The 19,252-nt window shown below is 43.3% G+C and overlaps 4 protein-coding genes across 4 annotated transcripts; all 4 read right to left on the reverse strand.

The window, feature by feature from the left end:
• Window positions 1-1,516: 1,516 nt before the first annotated feature.
• Window positions 1,517-2,173, reverse strand: LOC110331752 (keratin-associated protein 2-1). Its single transcript, XM_021212603.1, has one exon. The coding sequence runs from the start codon at window positions 2,136-2,138 to the stop codon at window positions 1,743-1,745; it is 396 nt and encodes a 131-aa protein (XP_021068262.1). The 5' UTR covers window positions 2,139-2,173; the 3' UTR covers window positions 1,517-1,742.
• Window positions 2,174-8,786: 6,613 nt separating this feature from the next.
• On the reverse strand, window positions 8,787-9,182 carry LOC110332783 (keratin-associated protein 2-1). Its single transcript, XM_021214136.1, has one exon. The coding sequence runs from the start codon at window positions 9,180-9,182 to the stop codon at window positions 8,787-8,789; it is 396 nt and encodes a 131-aa protein (XP_021069795.1).
• A 3,886-nt stretch (window positions 9,183-13,068) lies between these two features.
• On the reverse strand, window positions 13,069-13,924 carry LOC110332746 (keratin-associated protein 2-1-like). The gene has a single exon (XM_021214091.2). It carries the CDS (start codon window positions 13,818-13,820, stop codon window positions 13,425-13,427), a length of 396 nt encoding a protein of 131 aa, XP_021069750.1. The 5' UTR covers window positions 13,821-13,924; the 3' UTR covers window positions 13,069-13,424.
• A 3,955-nt stretch (window positions 13,925-17,879) lies between these two features.
• On the reverse strand, window positions 17,880-18,678 carry LOC110331100 (keratin-associated protein 2-1-like). Its single transcript, XM_021211477.1, has one exon. The coding sequence runs from the start codon at window positions 18,650-18,652 to the stop codon at window positions 18,242-18,244; it is 411 nt and encodes a 136-aa protein (XP_021067136.1). The 5' UTR covers window positions 18,653-18,678; the 3' UTR covers window positions 17,880-18,241.
• Window positions 18,679-19,252: the final 574 nt, after the last annotated feature.

Consider the following 19,252-nt stretch of genomic DNA (forward strand, 5'->3'; position numbering starts at 1 on the left):
TCTTTCTCTTTGAGATAGAGTCCCTCATGGGAACCTGGGGCTTGCTGATTAAGCCGTGTCTGCCCTCCCTCCGTAGTGGGGAATTACAAGCCTGTACTGCCATGTCTGACTTCTTCCATGGGTCCTGGGGCTTGAACTTCTCTCCCCATTCTTGCGTGGCAAGCACTCTGTTGACTGAGTGCTTTTGTCTTCACAAGAAACATCACAGACTATGCCAGCACCAACTCCTATCATGCCATGCATGGACCCGCAGCTTTAGACAGCTCCTTAGAGCTTACTTTCTGACTCTGCTGGCTTACAGGCAAAGCGTATTAATTCTCTAAATAACCCTTCCTCTATTGCTCTTCACATATCCAGTGCTCTAGCCAAAATGTATAGATGGCCCTTGAGGTATTTCCCTCCACACCTCTGGCCATACTGTTTCCATGGATGAGAACATCACTATCCTTCTAGTCTGGGCAACAACATTTTAACTTAAGATACTAACAGTTTTCAAACTTTCTTCTTTTTCTTAAACAATGGTCACATCTTCGTGGATCCTATACGGTATGTATACTTCTATTTCTTATATTCGTCTATGTAGTTGTGTCAAGGTAGATATGACTCATCTCCCCAGAGGCTTTTTAATAAAAGAAACATTTTAAGCTGGAGAGATGGCTCAGTGGCACTAGCTTTTCTTCCAGAAGACCTGGGTTCAGTTCCCAACACTAACAGGGCAGATCGTCACCCTCTGTCACCCCAGGTCCAGGGATCCCATACCCTTTTATGACCTCTGAAAGGACTAGGCACATACATGGTGAAGAGACATACATATAGACAAAACACCCAAACAGATGAAATCAAATAGTAAATAAATAAAGAAATGGACATATTAAAATTTGTCTTTATGTTTATCACATGTATAGACACATCTAAATGCATAAACGCAGCTTCATGTCTTTATTCTTCTCTGTCTCTATTCTTTCTCATGTTTGTATGTTTTAGAGCTGACCACTTGATATTGAAAAACCAATTAGGGGGCTCATCTATGGGGAAGATTCATTCTCCCCCTCTCAGTAGTCATTAATTTCATATGATCTTTCATATGGGGGTGGGGCTTTGTGCATTTTTGAGGGAAAAAATTTAAACCCTCAATTGAATGTTTCTTATAGTCCATGCAGTCCGTGACTTGCAGGTGCTAAGCAATTAGCATTTTTGCGACCTAATTAAGAGAAGAGCATGAATAAACAGACTTCCTTCTTCTGGTAGGCTGTCCATGTTCCAGTGGGTGGCTCTACAGTCACGCAAGCAATGCAGCATTAATTGGACTCAATGGGCAAACAAAACAGAGGTATGAAGTTGTGAGAGGGTCGAGGTTGGCGGGGAGGGGAGGAAACTCTGGGAGAAGCTGAAGATAGAGTGTGGAAGACAAATGTGATCAGCGTACGCTGTGCATGTGTAGCAAATTCTCAAAGAATAAATAAAACATATTTTAAAAGGCACATGTAAGAACAATCAAAGCAGTGGTTTGTGAGGCCCAAGAAGTGAAATTTATTTTTAAATAAATATGCTCCAAGACTTTAGAGCCAAGAGAGAAAGAAGGACACAGACAGCTATTAAGAGTTGCACAAGTCTTCCGGGCCTCCATTCACAAGCTGGCTGCTTCAGGATGTCCGTGGCTCAGGGCAGGAGTTTACAAGGAGAAAATGGAACATGACTATTTTCTAAAGGATGACTCTTGCCCTAGGTGCTCAGCTCACTGCTCAGCAGCAGGTGTTGCAGGGGGAGGTCCTGCAGGTGGTGCGGCAGGGAGCAGGCTGGCAGCAGGGGGGCCTGCAGCAGGGAGCCTGCACTGAGATGGGCTGGCAGCAGGTGGAGGCCCAGCAGCAGGGCCTGCAGACCACAGCTGTGCAAGAGGTGGGGCAGCAGGTGATGGGGCGACAGCAGCCCTGCTGCAGGCTGCAGGGGTCACAGCAGATGGGGCGGCGGCAGGGCTCACAGATGGGCCTGGTGCAGTGGGGCACACAGGTCACAGGGCGACACACTGTGGTCTGGCAGGACACTGGGCGACAGCAGCAGGGGTCCCTGCAGCAGCAGGGCTGGCAACAGCCTCCTCCACAGCTCTGGGAGGAGAAGGATCCACAGCAGGAGCCTGTCATGGTGGTGTCTGGGCTGGAGTTGGGCTGAGAAGTGAGGAGAGGTTGGGAGAGGTGTGATGTCCCCTCTGGGTCGGGTCCCTTTATATACCTGCGCTGATGACACCTCTTGTTTATCTTTTGACTAATTGAGCCAATGTCTGTTTGGCTAATGGCTGAGTCATTGATTGCCCTCATTAAATAATTCTCGATGCATCTCTAAGTATGAACATCTTACACTCACTGTTCGTTGTGGAAACTTGAAAATTACAACCATGAGGTAACAGAGTGCTATTTGACAGAAAAGTTGAGGGTTTGTGGAGTGGAGTGTGATGTTTGGTATACTTAACCATCACGTATTGATTGATTCCTGAGGCAAGTCACCATGGTCTCAGACATTTATCGCTCCGCAGAGATGACGACATTCCAAATTCTGTCTTTTCATTTTGATTATGCAACACTGTTAACTGCAGTCACCTTTCATGTAATGGAACCCCAGAACTTTCTCTCTTATCTGACTGACTTTACCTGTTGACCAATCTCCCCCAGATCCTTCTATTATCTCTTGGGCTCATTTTAACTATCAACATGAAGATAACCTGGATTTCAACATAATTATGTATAATAAGGTACGAGATACATAGATCATGGACTGGATCCTTCTCCCTTAATGAGTACTCTGGAAGCATGCATCTATAAACCAAACAGGCACTAGGCACATTGTTTTACATGGGATTCTTTGACAACATGTTTATTTACCATTTGGTACAAGATAATACAAATTCCTCAGCGAGAACAGCAGCTCAAATACAGAAAATTAAAATGTATTTTAGATGTGTTTATTTTATTTTATATGCCTGAGTATTTTGCCTATACATATGTATATACACCATGTACATGCCTTGTCCTCGAAGCGGTCAAAAGAGGGCATTGGATGCCCTGGACCTGAAATTACAGATAGCCGAGAGTCACCACATGGATGCTGGGAATTAAACCTTGGTCTTTTGCTAGCAGCAAGTACTCTTAGAAATATTCAGCCATCTCTCTTGTCTTCCCAAGTTTATTTTTTATAAATCATGTATGTATTAAATGAAATAATCCAATGTCAGTGCTCTCTAGTTCTCCCAAGTTTATTTTTATAAAGTGTGTGTGTATTAAATGAAATTATCTAAGGTCACTGAGCATCAATCTTTTCCCTAGTTTCTGGTCACAGGGAACTGATTTTTATCTCGAAATCCTATTTTCTTGTTGCTTGTTTGAGGCAGGGACTCACTGTGTATCCCAGGCTAGCCTTGGACTCATGATTCTCCTGCTTCAGATGCCCAAAGGCTGGGATTTCAGATGTACACACACCATCATGCCTAACTGGAAACATGGCTTTTCTATGTATGTGTGAGTACATTGTACATGTGTGCATGTGTGTGCATGTGCACATGTGGAAGCCAAAGGTCCCCGTCAGTGTTTTCTTCTTGTGCTTTGAGACAGGATCTCTTGCCTGAACTTGAATTTAGCTCACTAATTCAGCCAGATTTCCTGGCCAATTAACTCCACCTGTCTCCACTTTGCCTCATGGCTGGGGTTGCAGATGCACACTGCTGTACCCAGCCTTTACATTTGGGCTAAAGATCCAGACTCAGATAGGAATGCTTCTGTGTCAAGAACTTTACTCACTGAGATATTTCCGAAACACAAATGCTGTGGGGAGAGCCCCTCCCCCCATTCCTTGATATCCTATGACTATCATCAAATGGAAATGGTACAAATTTTCTTACCCTACTCTGCCTAGGTGTTATTCAATACATCTTTCATGGAAGGTAGGCAGGAAGGCTGGCCACAGTTGTATAATACTATGGCTCTGCTCAAAACACACTGGATGTGCTTCTTCAGGGTGGACCTCCTTACCTTCCAGCTTTGCAAATCTTTCTATAACTTCTGAGGCAGCATCTAGGTGATTTTAGAATGATCCCTGTCACAACACACACATATACACAAGTGTGTCCCGGCTCCAGGATCTAAAGTCACCTCAGTAGTAACTAAAACATAATTTAACTACTTTTAAAGGAACTAGAGTGCAGTTGGTAGAATGCTTGCCTAACACTTGCAAAGCCCTGGCTTTGATCTCATATACTGGGCATAGTGGTACACAGCTATAATCCCAGTACTTGGGAGGCAGAGACAAGAGGATCTGGAGTACCAGGTAATCTTACGCTACATAGCAAGTTCAAAGTCAGCATGGCCTACATGAGACATCACCCCAAAAGATAAAACAATGTGAATTGACTGGATATACTGCCACCACCAGAGATAGAGGAGGGAGTAACGTAGATAAGTCTTATGTCTTCACATGCTTTAAAATCTCTCCTTTGTTCATATACAGGAGGTGGCTTCTTCTTCTTCTTCTTCTTCTTCTTCTTCTTCTTCTTCTTCTTCTTCTTCTTCTTCTTCTTCTTCTTCTTCTTCTTCTTCTTCTTCTTCTTCTTCTCCTTCTCCTTCTCCTTCTCCTTCTCCTTCTCCTCCTTCTGCTTCTTCTTCTTCCTTCTCCTCCTCCTCCTTCTTCTCTTCCTCCTCTGCTTCTTCTTCTTCTTCTCCTTCTCTTCCTTCCTCATCCTCCTCATCTTTATCTCCTTCTTCTTCTCTTCCACCTGCTTCTCTTCTTCCTCCTCCTCTTTCTCCTCCTCTTCTTCTTCATCCTGCTTCTCCTCCTTTTTCTTTTCTCCTCTTTCTTCTCTTCTCCCCCCTCACCTTTTCCCTCCCTCTCCTTCCTCTCCTCCTTTCCTTTTCAAACAGCAACATAAATAAAAACTATTATGTTTGGTGCACATTAACAATCAGATTTCCTGTTGCTGTGGAGTATCATAGTTTTTTTTGTTTTTGTTTTTGTTTTGTTTTTTTTAACTTTTGCACTGGGAGTCTCCTCTAAAGACACACAACAGCAACTTCATAACACAAATTTTTCTGTTACATATACTTCTCATCAGTCACCCCATAGGGATCTTTTCTTCCTCTTATATAGCGATCTACAAGGAAAGAATCTGAGGATGACTCAGCAAACTCTTTAGGCTCTTTTTGTTACTGTAGCATGCTTATCCTGGCTCCTAGCCCTTCCTCACTGGATATATGGTTCATGTTCCCATCATCCGTGATGCAGGGCTGTGAGGACTCAATGGCTTGCTCTGGCATTGGCAGCAAGACAGAAGCTGTTTTCTGAAACCACTTATCCAAAAACACTCACACAAAGCTGGGCCACTCACTGGCTTTGTGTCCTTGGGTCATTTAATTGTGCATATGGGGATTAAATGAGCAAATACTCGGCAAGGACTAAGAGCAGAGTCAGGCATTTCGTGTCTCATCTTTGTTAGATGAGTGAATGTGTTTTAGCTGGCTTTTAGCCTGTAATCCCAGTACACAGGATGCAGGAGCAGGGACATTTCTAGTTTGAGGAATGCTTGAACTGTGTAGTGAGATGCTATCTAAAAAATGTATTTAAAAGATTACATTTTTAGAAATGGCACTATCTCAGGGCAAAGTGCTTTGGTTTGTAAGCATCAGGACCTCAGTTAAATTCCCAGAACCCATTTTTTTTTTTTTTTTTTTTTAAGCAAGGTGTGGTAGCATATGATCTTAATCCTGTGCTGGGGAGGAAGAGCTAGGCAGATGCCCTGGGCTACCTGGACAGCCAGCCTACCTTAACCAGTGGTGATTGACATCTAAGAAGTAACACCCAAGGTTCATGCCCCCAATAAACATGCATGTGTGTGCCTTCAGGTGAACACACACAGACACACACACACAGATAGACACAGACACACACACAGAGACACACACACACACACACACACCACATTTTAAAATTTGAATTGAGAACAAAGTCGGCATGTTTGATATGAGCCACTGCAGCCGTCACAGGATGTCCACCAAATAAGATGAATATTATTTAATGGTGAGTTTCCTTAATATCATAAAGTAAAATTAATGTACCTAGAAAGAACAAACCCTTTTCAGGTGTTTATTCAGGGGAATTGGACTCCTGCTGAGTGAAGAGGTCAAGCATGCTTCAGAGACGTGGACAGTGTATGTTACTGCAAACACCACCACCCAGCAACACAGTCTTTTTTTTTTTTTCTTTGTAAAGAATTTAGAAAGCTTCCTAGTGGTAGTGGGCAATATATTTTGATTATCAAACCTTAGACCTCCATTCAATAACATTGTTGTGGATATATTTTGAGTGGAAAATATTTTTTTGTGATCTCAAACTCCTGATTGTTCATACAAGTGGAAGAACTGTTGTATATATAACATGAATAGCTTACAGCTTACAAAATACTTAATTTGGAGCATAAACGTGCTGATTGTGTTATACAGTTGAGCAACAATATTCAAGTGTTAAAAGATAAATTAAATGTGCTATAAATTGGTTATATTTTTAAAATACCAGAAAATCCCACTATACCTAGTGGTACAGGAGAGAGAGAAAGAGAGAGAGAGAGAGAGAGAGAGAGAGAGAGAGAGAGAGAGAGAGAGAGAGAGAGAGAGAGAGAGAGAATTCTTTAACACTTTAACAATACAAAACATTGCTGTAGGTTCAACGAGACTTTGATAAATAGGTAAGTTTTTGAAATCAAAAGATAATTGGAAGTGACTTAACTGTTTTCTCCAGGATGGTAACAGTTTCTTAAAACCCTTAATTTTTTTATTTTGATTTTGGTAAGCGCACAAAAAAATTGGTCTCACTGCGACACTTTCGAATATATCCTTATACTTTTAATATTAATGATATTACCATATACCTATTTGCTCTAAATACTATCTTCCTGGATCTTCTGTTCCCCATTTAAATAATTCCCTCTCTTGCTTTTATAATATATAAATTCTATTACCCTCTTTTTTACCTCCAATAATAGCTTTTAGATACTATATTGATTTATAGTAGAAGCATGTGCTTACTTAAAAAATATATAATTAAAAATGTAAAGAAGAAATTGAATATTATCAACTATGACTAGGTTTTACATAATATTATAATTTAGGCATAAACAGATATAGTTTATAGACAGTTGTGTGGCATTTCCTAGTAGGTTTATCATCTTCATTCATTTAAATCTACCCCCTCCTCTTCCTTTTGAGCACTAGTGGAAGAATGACAGGCTTTCTCTCATATATCCAGGCAGACCTCAAACCATGTAGCCATCATTGGCTTCGAACTCCTGATCCCCCCTTATCTGCGTCCATAGTGCTGGGATTACAGGTGTGTGCCACCATGCCTGGTCTCTCTTTATCGCCCTCTCTTTTCCTCCATTCCTCTCTCTTACAGGACCTCACTACATAGCCGAGGCTATCCTCAACCTTTTGATGATTCTCCTACCTCAACCTCCCAAGTTCTGGGATTATAAGTTTGGACCACCGTGCTTAGCTGATTTTTAAACTGTTTACATGGATGTTGCTTGTGGTACGTAGTTTGCTTAGTTTTTGCGCATCATCTTCCTACATACAGTGAATACTCTTTCAAGCAGGGCCTCATGCTTCACCCCTGGTAGATCCTTCACTGCGTGAGCGCAGTGCCTCATTTGTAGTAATTGTACAATAAAAGCTTACCAATGAACAGGGATGGATTTACCTGAAAAATGTCATTGTCACACACTTTCTGAGCACAACACTAAGCAGATATGGAAGGCCATTGCAGACTTAATATCCCTAAGAGATGGCACTGTCAATAGTGTTCTAAATGTCTCCCCTGAAGCACTCAGAAGGAGAGTCACCATTGAAAGCAGCAGTCACACTGGCAACAAGCGAAGGAGATGTAAGGACTTGGACAGGACAAATAAGCTTCTTTCATTTCTACCATTCGGGGCACAAGTGTTGACTTCAAGGTGGAATTTTTGGGAATTCTCTTTTCTCTGGGAGGTAATTTATTGACACCTATAACTATAATTATATTTGACCTCAATTAATAGCCAATGTATTTTCTACCCATTAGCTATTTCTTTACTTCAAGTTCAGAGATGATTCAGAAGACATAGCTTGGAGTTTCTCCCACCTCAGCTTTGAAGATTTTCATGATGTACCAACAGGTATCCGCTCAAGTGACAAACTACCAGACTGGGCATGCAGATGCTGTCTGGACACTGCTTCCTAAAAGGCTGGTCAATGCAGGCAGGTTCTCAGTTGGCTGGTGAGGGTGGAATTTGGATTATGTAATGAACAGATGGTGACCGGATGTCACCAGTCTTGTCATGTGCCATTTGCAGCGAGCCCGAGAGAATAACTCAGACGTACGTTGTTTTTTCAGAACAATTGAAGGTTATTCTGAATCTTGTCTTGAAAAAGAATCTCTCTGGTGATTGAGACAATAGACCAAAGGAAAGCATCACAACACTCATGATATCTATGCTGAGAATGCTGAGTTTATTAGAAAACAGACAATACCACGGAAGAGTTAGATCACAGTCCAAAGAGGAAACAATGTTCTCTATTGGAAAGGGGCCCTAAAAGAAGGTATCTTCCATGTATAGGTTGAAATAGTTTGAAGACTAGACTTCTCAAGATATATATATATATATATATATATATATATATATATATATATATATATATATATATATATATCATGTCCTGAGTGACAACAGGATGAACCTAGCCGTCACCAAGGGATCCTTAGTGGTAAGGTCAGTTGGCTCAGCAGCAGGTGTTGCATGGGGAGGTCCTGCAGGTGGTGCGGCAGGGAGCAGGCTGGCAGCAGGGGGGCCTGCAGCAGGGAGCCTGCACTGAGATGGGCTGGCAGCAGGTGGAGGCCCAGCAGCAGGGCCTGCAGACCACAGCTGTGCAAGAGGTGGGGCAGCAGGTGATGGGGCGACAGCAGCCCTGCTGCAGGCTGCAGGGGTCACAGCAGATGGGGCGGCGGCAGGGCTCACAGATGGGCCTGGTGCAGTGGGGCACACAGGTCACAGGGCGACACACTGTGGTCTGGCAGGACACTGGGCGACAGCAGCAGGGGTCCCTGCAGCAGCAGGGCTGGCAGCAGCCTCCTCCACAGCTCTGGGAGGAGAAGGATCCACAGCAGGAGCCTGTCATGGTGGTGTCTGGGCTGGAGTGGGTCTGAGAAGTGAGGAGAGGTTGGGAGTTCTCAGGTGTGATGTCTCCTGTGGGTCGGGTCCCTTTATATACCTGAGCAGTGCTGATGACTTCCCCCCTCCCGGGACTGATGACAATTTCCTTGTTTTGGGTTTGTCCCTTCTAGAAGGGCAGTGGTGGATTAGTAAGTTCTCTGGGCATGTCTCAAGTGCTCAGGACCTCGTAAAAGATTATTTGTGTCCCTTACCTAATGACAGATCATTATATCTTGCTATTTATGGTTCAAATATGAACTTAATGGCTCTAACTTCAAAGTCGCCAATTACCTTCATAGTTTTGCCAGGTAGTATTTTGATGTTGCAAAAGAGGTCCTGTGCCCTTGGGGTTGCTTACTCGCAGTGGAAGTGAATTCAGCAAGTCATCTTGCTGTTCCTTCTCCATTGTTCAACTGTCTGCACAAAACAAAGCAAGAGTGTTGAAAGAGTCTGTCAAAACAGGTTCATAAGAACTTTCTATCTCCTTCAGGAGCTCTGGGAACACACCCTAGGAGGCCTGTATGTTTAGTGGCCTTGGATACACACTTGCTGATTTTCAGAGTCTTACTTTTCTAAGCCAAAGGGAATTCCATTGTTTCCTATCTTTATTTAGCATTGCTCAATGCTATCTCTGTCAAACATCATGCTTAACTAAGTGTATTAATTTATTCTGAATAAATTCCTACAAGGTCAGGATTATTATATCCTTTGATTTCCCTATAGCAGACTGGGTAAGTGATTTTCTCAATGTCAAACATTAGTAAATGCTACAGCCAATATTCAGCCTCCAAATATGTGCCACGATATTGTTCATAAGCCCAACGAGCTACAGAATTAATGATGAGAACCACATGACCAGGTCTAATGGAGGATTTGCTTTAAGAATTTTAATGGTGTATTTATTTTCATAATTGTTATTTGTGACACCTTCAGAGTCATCTGCACACATTCTCTCTTACCAAATATCTCCAGGAACTAGAAGAATTGAGTCCCACATAATTTGGGAATTCACAAAATTCTAAAACATACCTCTAAAAAGAGTGTCACAATTGGGCACAGTTAATTGGTCATGGGACACTTGAACAAAGCCACCAAACAAATGAGGAAGTCAAAGTCCCTGAGCCCATCCTGCGAGACTTTCATTCCCCTAGTAGAGCAGTCCTAGCTAGTTCCAATACAAAGCAGTCTTAGGTCCTACCTTGTCTATAGCTAGTATCTCCAACACCTCATGAAGTTCATTCCCACCCACAGAATCTACTGTGATGTTCAGTTGCCTCAAACTCTCAGGCCTTCTACAAAACTTATGTCATCATTTTATGGCTCCTATGTCTGTCCTTTCTTTGCAATGATTTCTGCTTTATATCTGTGTTCGAAGGCTCCCATTTACTCCTTGCCATCTGTCCTGTCCCTTACACAGTTCCTTACAGGGTCATTCAGAATGCTAGCAGCCAGTGTAGCTGACACAGGCACACGGTTACCACAGGGACAAATGAGTGACGGTAATGATAGTATGGAAGACAACCATACATCTCATCATCTGTCTGAGAAAGCACAGCGAGATAAAAAGAAAGTTTCTATAAGTCTAAGAAGAAAAGTACTGAGGGGGATAAAGCAGAGGTGTTTAAAGATTACTTTAAAATGGTGAGCTGTAATGGCTACTCCTAGTTGTCAACTTGACTATGTCTGGAATGAACTACAATCCAGAATTGGAGGGATCACCTGTGATCCAGATCTTGAGGCTGGAAGACACAAGTTTCTGACCTGGATCTTGGCATGGAGATCTTGAGGCCTAGTGGCCGTGAAAAGCTTAGTCCCAGGCAAGGTAGTACATGCCTTGAATCCCAGAAGACTGAGGCAAGAAGATCTCTCAGTTCAAGGTCAGCTTGGAACAAAACAAGTCCCGGATCCAGGCATTGGTGGTACACAACTTTAATCTTGCCACACATTCTGCTGGAGACCTACATAAGGATGCTGGAAGAAGGAAGACTTGCTCTTCTTCGCAGCTTGCATTTACTTGCCAGCACATCTGTTGGCACCTACTTCTACAGAAGACCAGCTGAAACAACTAGCCTTGTGGGACTGAGCGACTACTAGATCCTTGGACTTCCAATTCACAGCTGACTATTGTTGGGGAGTTGGAGCACAGACTGTAAGTCATCGTAATAAATTCCCTCAATATAGAAAGACATTCCATACATTCTGTGACTCTAGAAAATCCTGACTAATACACAAAAAAGATATGTAGAAAGAGATTTGACTTAGATATATATATAGAGAGAGGGATGTGGCTCAGTGACAGAGCTTTTGCTTAGTGTTTGTAAGACTCCAACCCCAGCACTGAGAGAACGGTACAAAGAAATGGGATCTGTAAACCAAAGGCCTGCTGGGAAATAATTGCCCTTAATAATAATAATAATAATAATAATAATAATAATAATAATAATAATAATAATAAACAAATGATAGTAGTAACAACCCATTGTATACATACTAAAATTTTATTGCTATCAAATGGTCCCTAGAAGTTGCTAGCCACAGAACACCCTTACATATTCCTTCTTGTTTCGACATTTTGTGGAATGAGCCAGCTTAGCAGAATAAGAATACATGTATCAGAAAGAAGAAGAATGGGGCCAGGGAGGTGTTGTCCTCTCCTCTCGCCTACTTAATGCTTACTTATTTTCAGTATAATTTATTATTTTCTATGTGCCATATATTGTGCAGATGAATCAAAATCCAGTCTTGACTGAAACCAGCCCAGACGCTCCCCTCACAAAGCTTCCTTACTTGACTTCTCTCATTAATCAGTGCGTATGGCTAAGCGTACAAGCAGCACCTTTCAAAAGATTCACTTATATTCGGTTCCAAAGACTCAAAAGTTTTACATCACTTCTTTTTTTAAGCTCTTGTTTTGTAATCTGTTTGTATCTATTCTTTCTCTAGAATGACATCTGTGGCAGATGTCCTTTTTTCTTTGTTTTTGGTTTTTTCAAGACAAGAGTTGCTCGTTGTAACAGCCCTGGCTGTCCTGGAACTCACTTTGGAGACCAGGGTGGCCTTGAACTCACAGAGATCCTCCTGCCTCTGTCTCCCAAGTGCTGGGGATAAAGGGATGTGCTACCATGCCGGGTTGGTAGATGGCATTTTTTGAGTGGGGTGGGAAATCATAAACAAACAAACAAACAAACAAAGAAAACCCAAAAACCAGTGGTTAGCCTTCCTGACTGGTTTATCTGACAACAGTGAAACCGCCTCACAAAGGGTTAATGTAATCACCTGATTACATTAGTAATTAGTAATTAATATACCCCATCTGAACCCATGCTGGCACTGTTTCAGTGACACAGTATTCTGTTCTCATCAGCAGCCACATTGGAAACCTAGCTGCTGTGGTGGTGCTGGCTGGGGAGATGAGAGAAAGACTGACCCAGGAAGTAAACAAGACCTCCGTGATGAGATGACCTGGGTGAAATGACCATGGCATAGTTTTCTATGTTGGGAAGCGAGCAGGGTTGTAACTCGGGTTTTCTTCCTTTTCTTGGGTGTATGAACCACTCCCAAGTCATACTCAAGCTCAAAGATCTGTCTCATTTTTTTTTGTCCTATTACCACCCAAGTCTGTGTCTTTAAAGATGAAAGCCCATTGGCGAGATGATCGGAAATGTTCAAATTCTTTTCGCCATTATGGACCCCGCACTTCAAAGGCGCTTGGGGGGTGGGGAGGGAAGGTCAAAATACAGCTGTTAGGAACATTTTTCCTTCCAGCCTTCCCATTCTGAACAGTGTGATTTACACATCAGTGAGGTTTCATATATCAAGAAAGAATACAAAAAGGATGTGTGTACTTCGCCAGAAATGAAGTTTTATTTTTTATCATGCAAAACCATAGCACAAGGATATCATGCTGAAAACATCCCATCTGAACCTTGAAATAAAAAAAATTACAGTGACTCAATGTGATGGATCTTCATGAAGAAACTTGAAATTTGCTTGCATGTGCTTTTGACACCAAGAATTCTGTTGATGGGAACTAGGATATGTCTAGAGCTATGCAGATGACCAGATGAATATGTATGTGGGGAATTTGATAGGCGTTTACAGTTGGGTGAGCTGGGGAAGAACAGATAGGCTGCAAAAGTGGTGTCTCTCTGGTCCTTCAGGAGTAGGAAGAGTTCTGTTCACCTGTCCAAGCTGCCTATGAGATGGCTCAGCAGCAGGTGTTGCATGGGGAGGTCCTGCAGGTGGTGCGGCAGGGAGCAGGCTGGCAGCAGGGGGGCCTGCAGCAGGGAGCCTGCACTGAGATGGGCTGGCAGCAGGTGGAGGCCCAGCAGCAAGGCCTGCAGACCACAGCTGTGCAAGAGGTGGGGCAGCAGGTGATGGGGCGACAGCAGCCCTGCTGCAGGCNGCAGGGGTCACAGCAGATGGGGCGGCGGCAGGGCTCACAGATGGGCCTGGTGCAGTGGGGCACACAGGTCACAGGGCGACACACTGTGGTCTGGCAGGACACTGGGCGGCAGCAGCAGGGGTCCCTGCAGCAGCAGGGCTGGCAGCAGCCTCCTCCACAGCTCTGGGAGGAAAAAGATCCACAGCAGGAGCCTGTCATGGTGGTGTGTCTGGGCTGTAGTGGGTCTGAGAAGTGAGGAGAGGTTGGGAGTTCTCAGGTATGATGTCTCCTCTGGGTCAGGTCCCTTTATATACCTGGACAGTGGTGATCAAAGGCCATTTCCTGGACTTGTGGTTACCCAATGAAAAGAGAGCCCTGGATTCAGTTGCCAGGCAACAGTTCCAGTATCTGCAAGGATGCTTTTCTTCCTAGCCTTCTCCTATTTCCTTGGAATGGACACTTGGTAGTTTGTATCATCAGAACTATTGCTCACCTGTCAGTCAATCCTCCCAGGCTAGACCATGTGACAGACCGAAAGTCCAGAGGACACACTGGTGATGTCACTTTCCCCTTGTTCATAGTCTCTGAGGTGATGTGAGCCTATAATGTACATGAGTCACCAACCTGAGCTCTGATTGACATCCAGACACAGTAACAATTCCTGAAGAGCTCAGATGGCTCATGAAAGTAGGTTCGTGTCTATGCTGTTAAGGAAAATATGCCCCAGGGCTTCTGGAAAATGGATTATTACCTTGTTCCTGGAGACAGAGTCGCCAATACATCAGAGCGGCATTTGAGAAAGGACTTGAGTTGTCCCATAACTGGAAACCTCTCATGAGACACTTAGGATGTGAACAGGGCAATTAGGGGGACGGAGAAGAAAAAAACTAGACCTTGAAATTTCTTACCCCTGAGTCGTGACAATTTGTAGAGAGACAAGCTAAAACTAAAAGCCATTTAATGTGAAGAACTTTTTAGAGGTCAATAAGATCAAACCAAGTGAAGGTTTTAGTCACTTGGTTTGCCTGTCTTCTGAATTTGTTTCTTGGTTATTATATTTCTTGCTTCCTAAGTAGGACAGAGGCACGGCATGTTAAATTCTTTAAAATCTATTGTGGAGCTGGTGAGATGGCTCCTGCCACCGAGCCTGATAACCTCCAGAAGCCACATGGTAGAAAGAGAAAATGGACTCCTGCAAGTCGTCCTCTGACCTCCACACCTACACCCTGACACAACTGCACCCACAGACATGTGTGTGCATCCATACACAAAATAAAAAGCTTTAATAAAAATCTATCGAAAATATTTGAGGAGGAATCAATTATCTTACTGTAGTCAATACTGTGGATTGTTGGCTGAGAATTGTGACTGCTTATAAAACATGATATAAGATTATTAGAAGGACAAGACGTAGTGGAGTAGCGACTGCATAAAGAACTTTATGTATCACCACAATAGACAGATACCAGAGATAAGTCAAGGGTTTGGAGGCTGCTGTATGCATTGGACAAGGATTGCCAATGACTCTGGGATCATGTTTGCCTCTGAGTGTGTGTGTGATGGCTGGTTTGGATTGTCAACTAGTCACATTGGAGAATCCACCCGGGAACGAGTCACAATTGTCTAGATTAGGTCGGCCTGTGATTCTGCCTATGTGTTGTTTCCTTAACTGAGTTAACTAGGTGGGAAGCCAGACCCTGGCTGTGGGTAGACTGACCCTGTGGGTGGGTAGCAAGGTTTCATGGCCTGGGCTGTGGTGTAAATGCAAGTGAGCGTGAACTGCGTCCCGTGGTGCATGCACTAACTCATTGCTCTCTGATCTTGACTACAGACGTGCTGTGACCAGCTGCTCCAACCTCCTGTCACCTGGACTCCCCCACCATGATGTGCATGACCTGGAATTGTGCTTTAAATGAAATGCCTCGCTTCCTCAAATTGCCACAGTCAGGAATATTGTCACAACAGATAGTAACTAATACAAGACTCCAAATTTCAGGTAGGAGATGTGAAGTTGTAATATTGTCCTTTCTTTTCACCTTTCTTTTCTTCCCTGTGGAAGATGGGTCCTATGTCTGTTCCATAGCCCACACTGACATTGGATCCTTTGTGAACAGTCGTCTTCAGCTTATCCAGACACAAGGATACCAGAATGCTGCCACGGTCAGATCCTATGATCACTCTTGGTTCTTCTGCTCTAGAGCTCTTGCTGACACACAGTCAGGGGTGGACTTGCTACAAGGGGAGTATCCCTGAACTTTATGCCATGAGCTTTTAATCCCGTATTATTCTAGTTCCAAGCATTCTGCAAGAGTGTAATCACCAGTGGAAACACGCGTATTTTAAGGATAATGATAATTAATTGTGAGACTTGTCACTTGATTGGGAAAGAACTTAATGATGGTGACTGTTGGTAGGCCATGTCCTCATCTCAATAGCTAATGATTGTGTCCTCTCGGGAACTAGGTTGGGGGGGGTGGCTTCTAAGTGTCAGGGGGTGTCTACAATTCTGAAAACAGAGTATGTTTTTCATAGAGAATCCATTCAAGGTAGCAATCTTTAAAATTTCCTTGTTCATAGGAGCCAGAAATGAGAATAGGGAGGGTTGAGGGAAGAGGGAACTGTGTATCTCAGGCAAATGGCATCTTCCCAGCCATGGCTTCCTCATCTGTCAAGTGGAGTCATCACTGTCTGGAGTTCTTCACAGACTGATTTATCCACACAAACAAATGCATATGATTAACATAAAATATGCATATACCATTAACACTAACATTAAACATGCATATAATTAACCAAAAAGAGACGATAGTTAAATTTCAAAATTCAGAAAAGCAGTGGTTAGGGAACTCAGTGAATTTGTTTCTGTAGCATGTATATTTAAGTGTGTGTTTGTATGTGTGTGTGTATGTAATGTACATGTATATATCACAGATTATAAAATTATATACAAACAATCTATCAATCATATATCTAACTAATCTTTCTTAAGTTTAAATATTCATTGGCCTAAAGTCAGGAAAATTAAACCAATCTTTTGGAATCTCATATTGCTTTTAGATTTTAAATTCCCTTGAATGGGCAGAGAAAGGCTTTCAGGAACACATAGCACATGGTACTGCTCTTTGCTCTAGTTATCAAAGCCTTCTTGGAAGTCTTACAACCTAAGGTTTGTTTCTATTGATTTTAAAACTAACAAGTTTTAAAGATTTCTTTCATTCTGAGACCACCTTAATCTGATATGAAGGTATATTGGAATTAGTTAGAAAATATATTTCTGCTGGACATCTGAAGTATCTCATGAAAAAGAAATTGAAATGGGTGGGTACGATTTCTCCTGAATTCTGTCTGACCCTCAGTGCCTTGATTTGAACTGGAGAGCATTTTGTTTTAAGTTTATTTGGCACAGAGATGCTCTGAGACAGTCCAATAGCACAACTGATTGCACTGAACACTCAGTGTTGACTGGTAGGAGTCGCTCAACTTGTCTGGAGAGACATATTGAAAAGTTCTCAATTTCCCATTTTACAATGCCATCCCTAGGTAGGTGGGCCTAGACTACACAAGAAAGCTAGCTGCCAGAGGGAGCCAGCAGCAAGCAGCATTCCTCCATGGCTGCTGCTTCAGATCTTGCCTGGAGCATCTGTCCTCAGCTCCTCTTGATGGTGACTAACCTGAACAATGAAACAAATCCTTTCCTCTCCAAATTGCTTTTGGACACAGTGTTTGAAGGAAATTACAACAGAAACTAGAAGGTAAAGAAGTTAAGTTATATACAATGAAAAGTTTTGCTATTAGTTGTTTTTTTGTTTTGTTCTGTTTTGTTTGCGTTTGCTTTAAGTAGATATCTCTTGTTTTTATTCTTGTAAAAGCAGTTCCTTTGTAGTTTAGTTTAATTTAACAAATGGGAGGCAAACACTGGCCTTTTACTAAGCACCAAGCTACCTCTGTACAGACAAAGCTGATAAATCACAGTCTCTTCCACAGATGCAAAGAAATAGGTAATCTCAGTGTAGGGCTTTATCGGGGAGTGGGATAGCTCAGGATGACTACACCAGGGCACATGATATAGCCTGACTTCACGAAAGTAGATGTGCACATGCACATATGTGGTTTGAGATCTAGGACACGTCGTCTGGAGAGATGGAGATGATCTTAGAAATGAATCAGAGCTAAGTAGATGAAAAGATATCTGAGACAAATGAACTCAGTTTCCTTGGGCAGAGTCTAGGCTCCTGCTCATCAGCACCCACTAATACCACACACTAATGAATGAAGCTAGAACGTGGCATTTGGTATGCCAGGAAAATCATTTTATTGAAACAGTGAGCAATACAAGGCAGAGACGCTGGTGAAGATTTGATCTGCCTGAATCAAAAGGGTTCAAAATGGGCTTGTCCAGTCCATTCTGGGGACTTCTGAAGGTGATTTACCATCCACAATAAATGATGTCCACTGATACAGATGTCTGGGAATTTGGAATAAGGCAGGGATGGCCATCTCCTTATTTCACATGGTATCCAGGCTGTAGGATGTTAAGCTGTTGCCACCTTTGGGGGAAAATATTTTCTTTCAATTTGATTAAAAGCCCACTTGAACAGGGGGTGTAGGGAAAGGCATGTCCCAGTGGGGATACCAGGGGCTCAGCAGCAGGTGTTGCATGGGGAGGTCCTGCAGGTGGTGCGGCAGGGAGCAGGCTGGCAGCAGGGGGGCCTGCAGCAGGGAGCCTGCACTGAGATGGGCTGGCAGCAGGTGGAGGCCCAGCAGCAGGGCCTGCAGACCACAGCTGTGCAAGAGGTGGGGCAGCAGGTGATGGGGCGACAGCAGCCCTGCTGCAGGCNGCAGGGGTCACAGCAGATGGGGCGGCGGCAGGGCTCACAGATGGGCCTGGTGCAGTGGGGCACACAGGTCACAGGGCGACACACTGTGGTCTGGCAGGACACTGGGCGGCAGCAGCAGGGGTCCCTGCAGCAGCAGGGCTGGCAGCAGCAGGGCTGGCAGCAGCCTCCTCCACAGCTCTGGGAGGAGAAAGATCCACAGCAGGAGCCTGTCATGGTGGTGTCTGGGCTGGAGTTGGGCTGAGAAGTGAGGAGAGGTTGGGAGTTCTCAGGTATGATGTCCCCTCTGGGTCGGGTCCCTTTATATACCTGGGCAGTGCTGATGACCCCCAGGCACATGATCATTCTTGTAAATCCTCTGGCTAATTAAGAGAAGAATTATCATTGACTAATGGTATTTTTGTCCCCACCTCCTACATATCATGCATACACATCACAAATAGCCCTTTATTTTCTTTTGTGGTTTATTCTTACTGAATCTAAACACTGGATTCAATTATGATGAGTTTGGAATATTTCTAAGTCATCAAAGAGGAAAGGATTTGTTTTCCAAACCAGATAAGGTCTAACCACTCTCTCCTTGGCTCTGACGTCATCATTTTGTCTTCAAAGACTCCCCAGGTTGCCACCCAAGCAGTGACTTAACCTCATTAGTACCCAGGGACATGACAGCAGTAAATTAATACCACCACTATAAGCCTGAGCATCTGCATCTGCATCTCAGAGAACTCCCAGGATGCATTTCTGGCAGGTTTGTGGTTTTACAGGTGATGAAGGACCACATGGGGATTTGTAGCCTGTCACACTGGCTTGACC

Source organism: Mus pahari, chromosome 14, assembly GCF_900095145.1.
Source record: "Mus pahari chromosome 14, PAHARI_EIJ_v1.1, whole genome shotgun sequence".
NCBI lineage: Eukaryota > Metazoa > Chordata > Mammalia > Rodentia > Muridae > Mus > Mus pahari.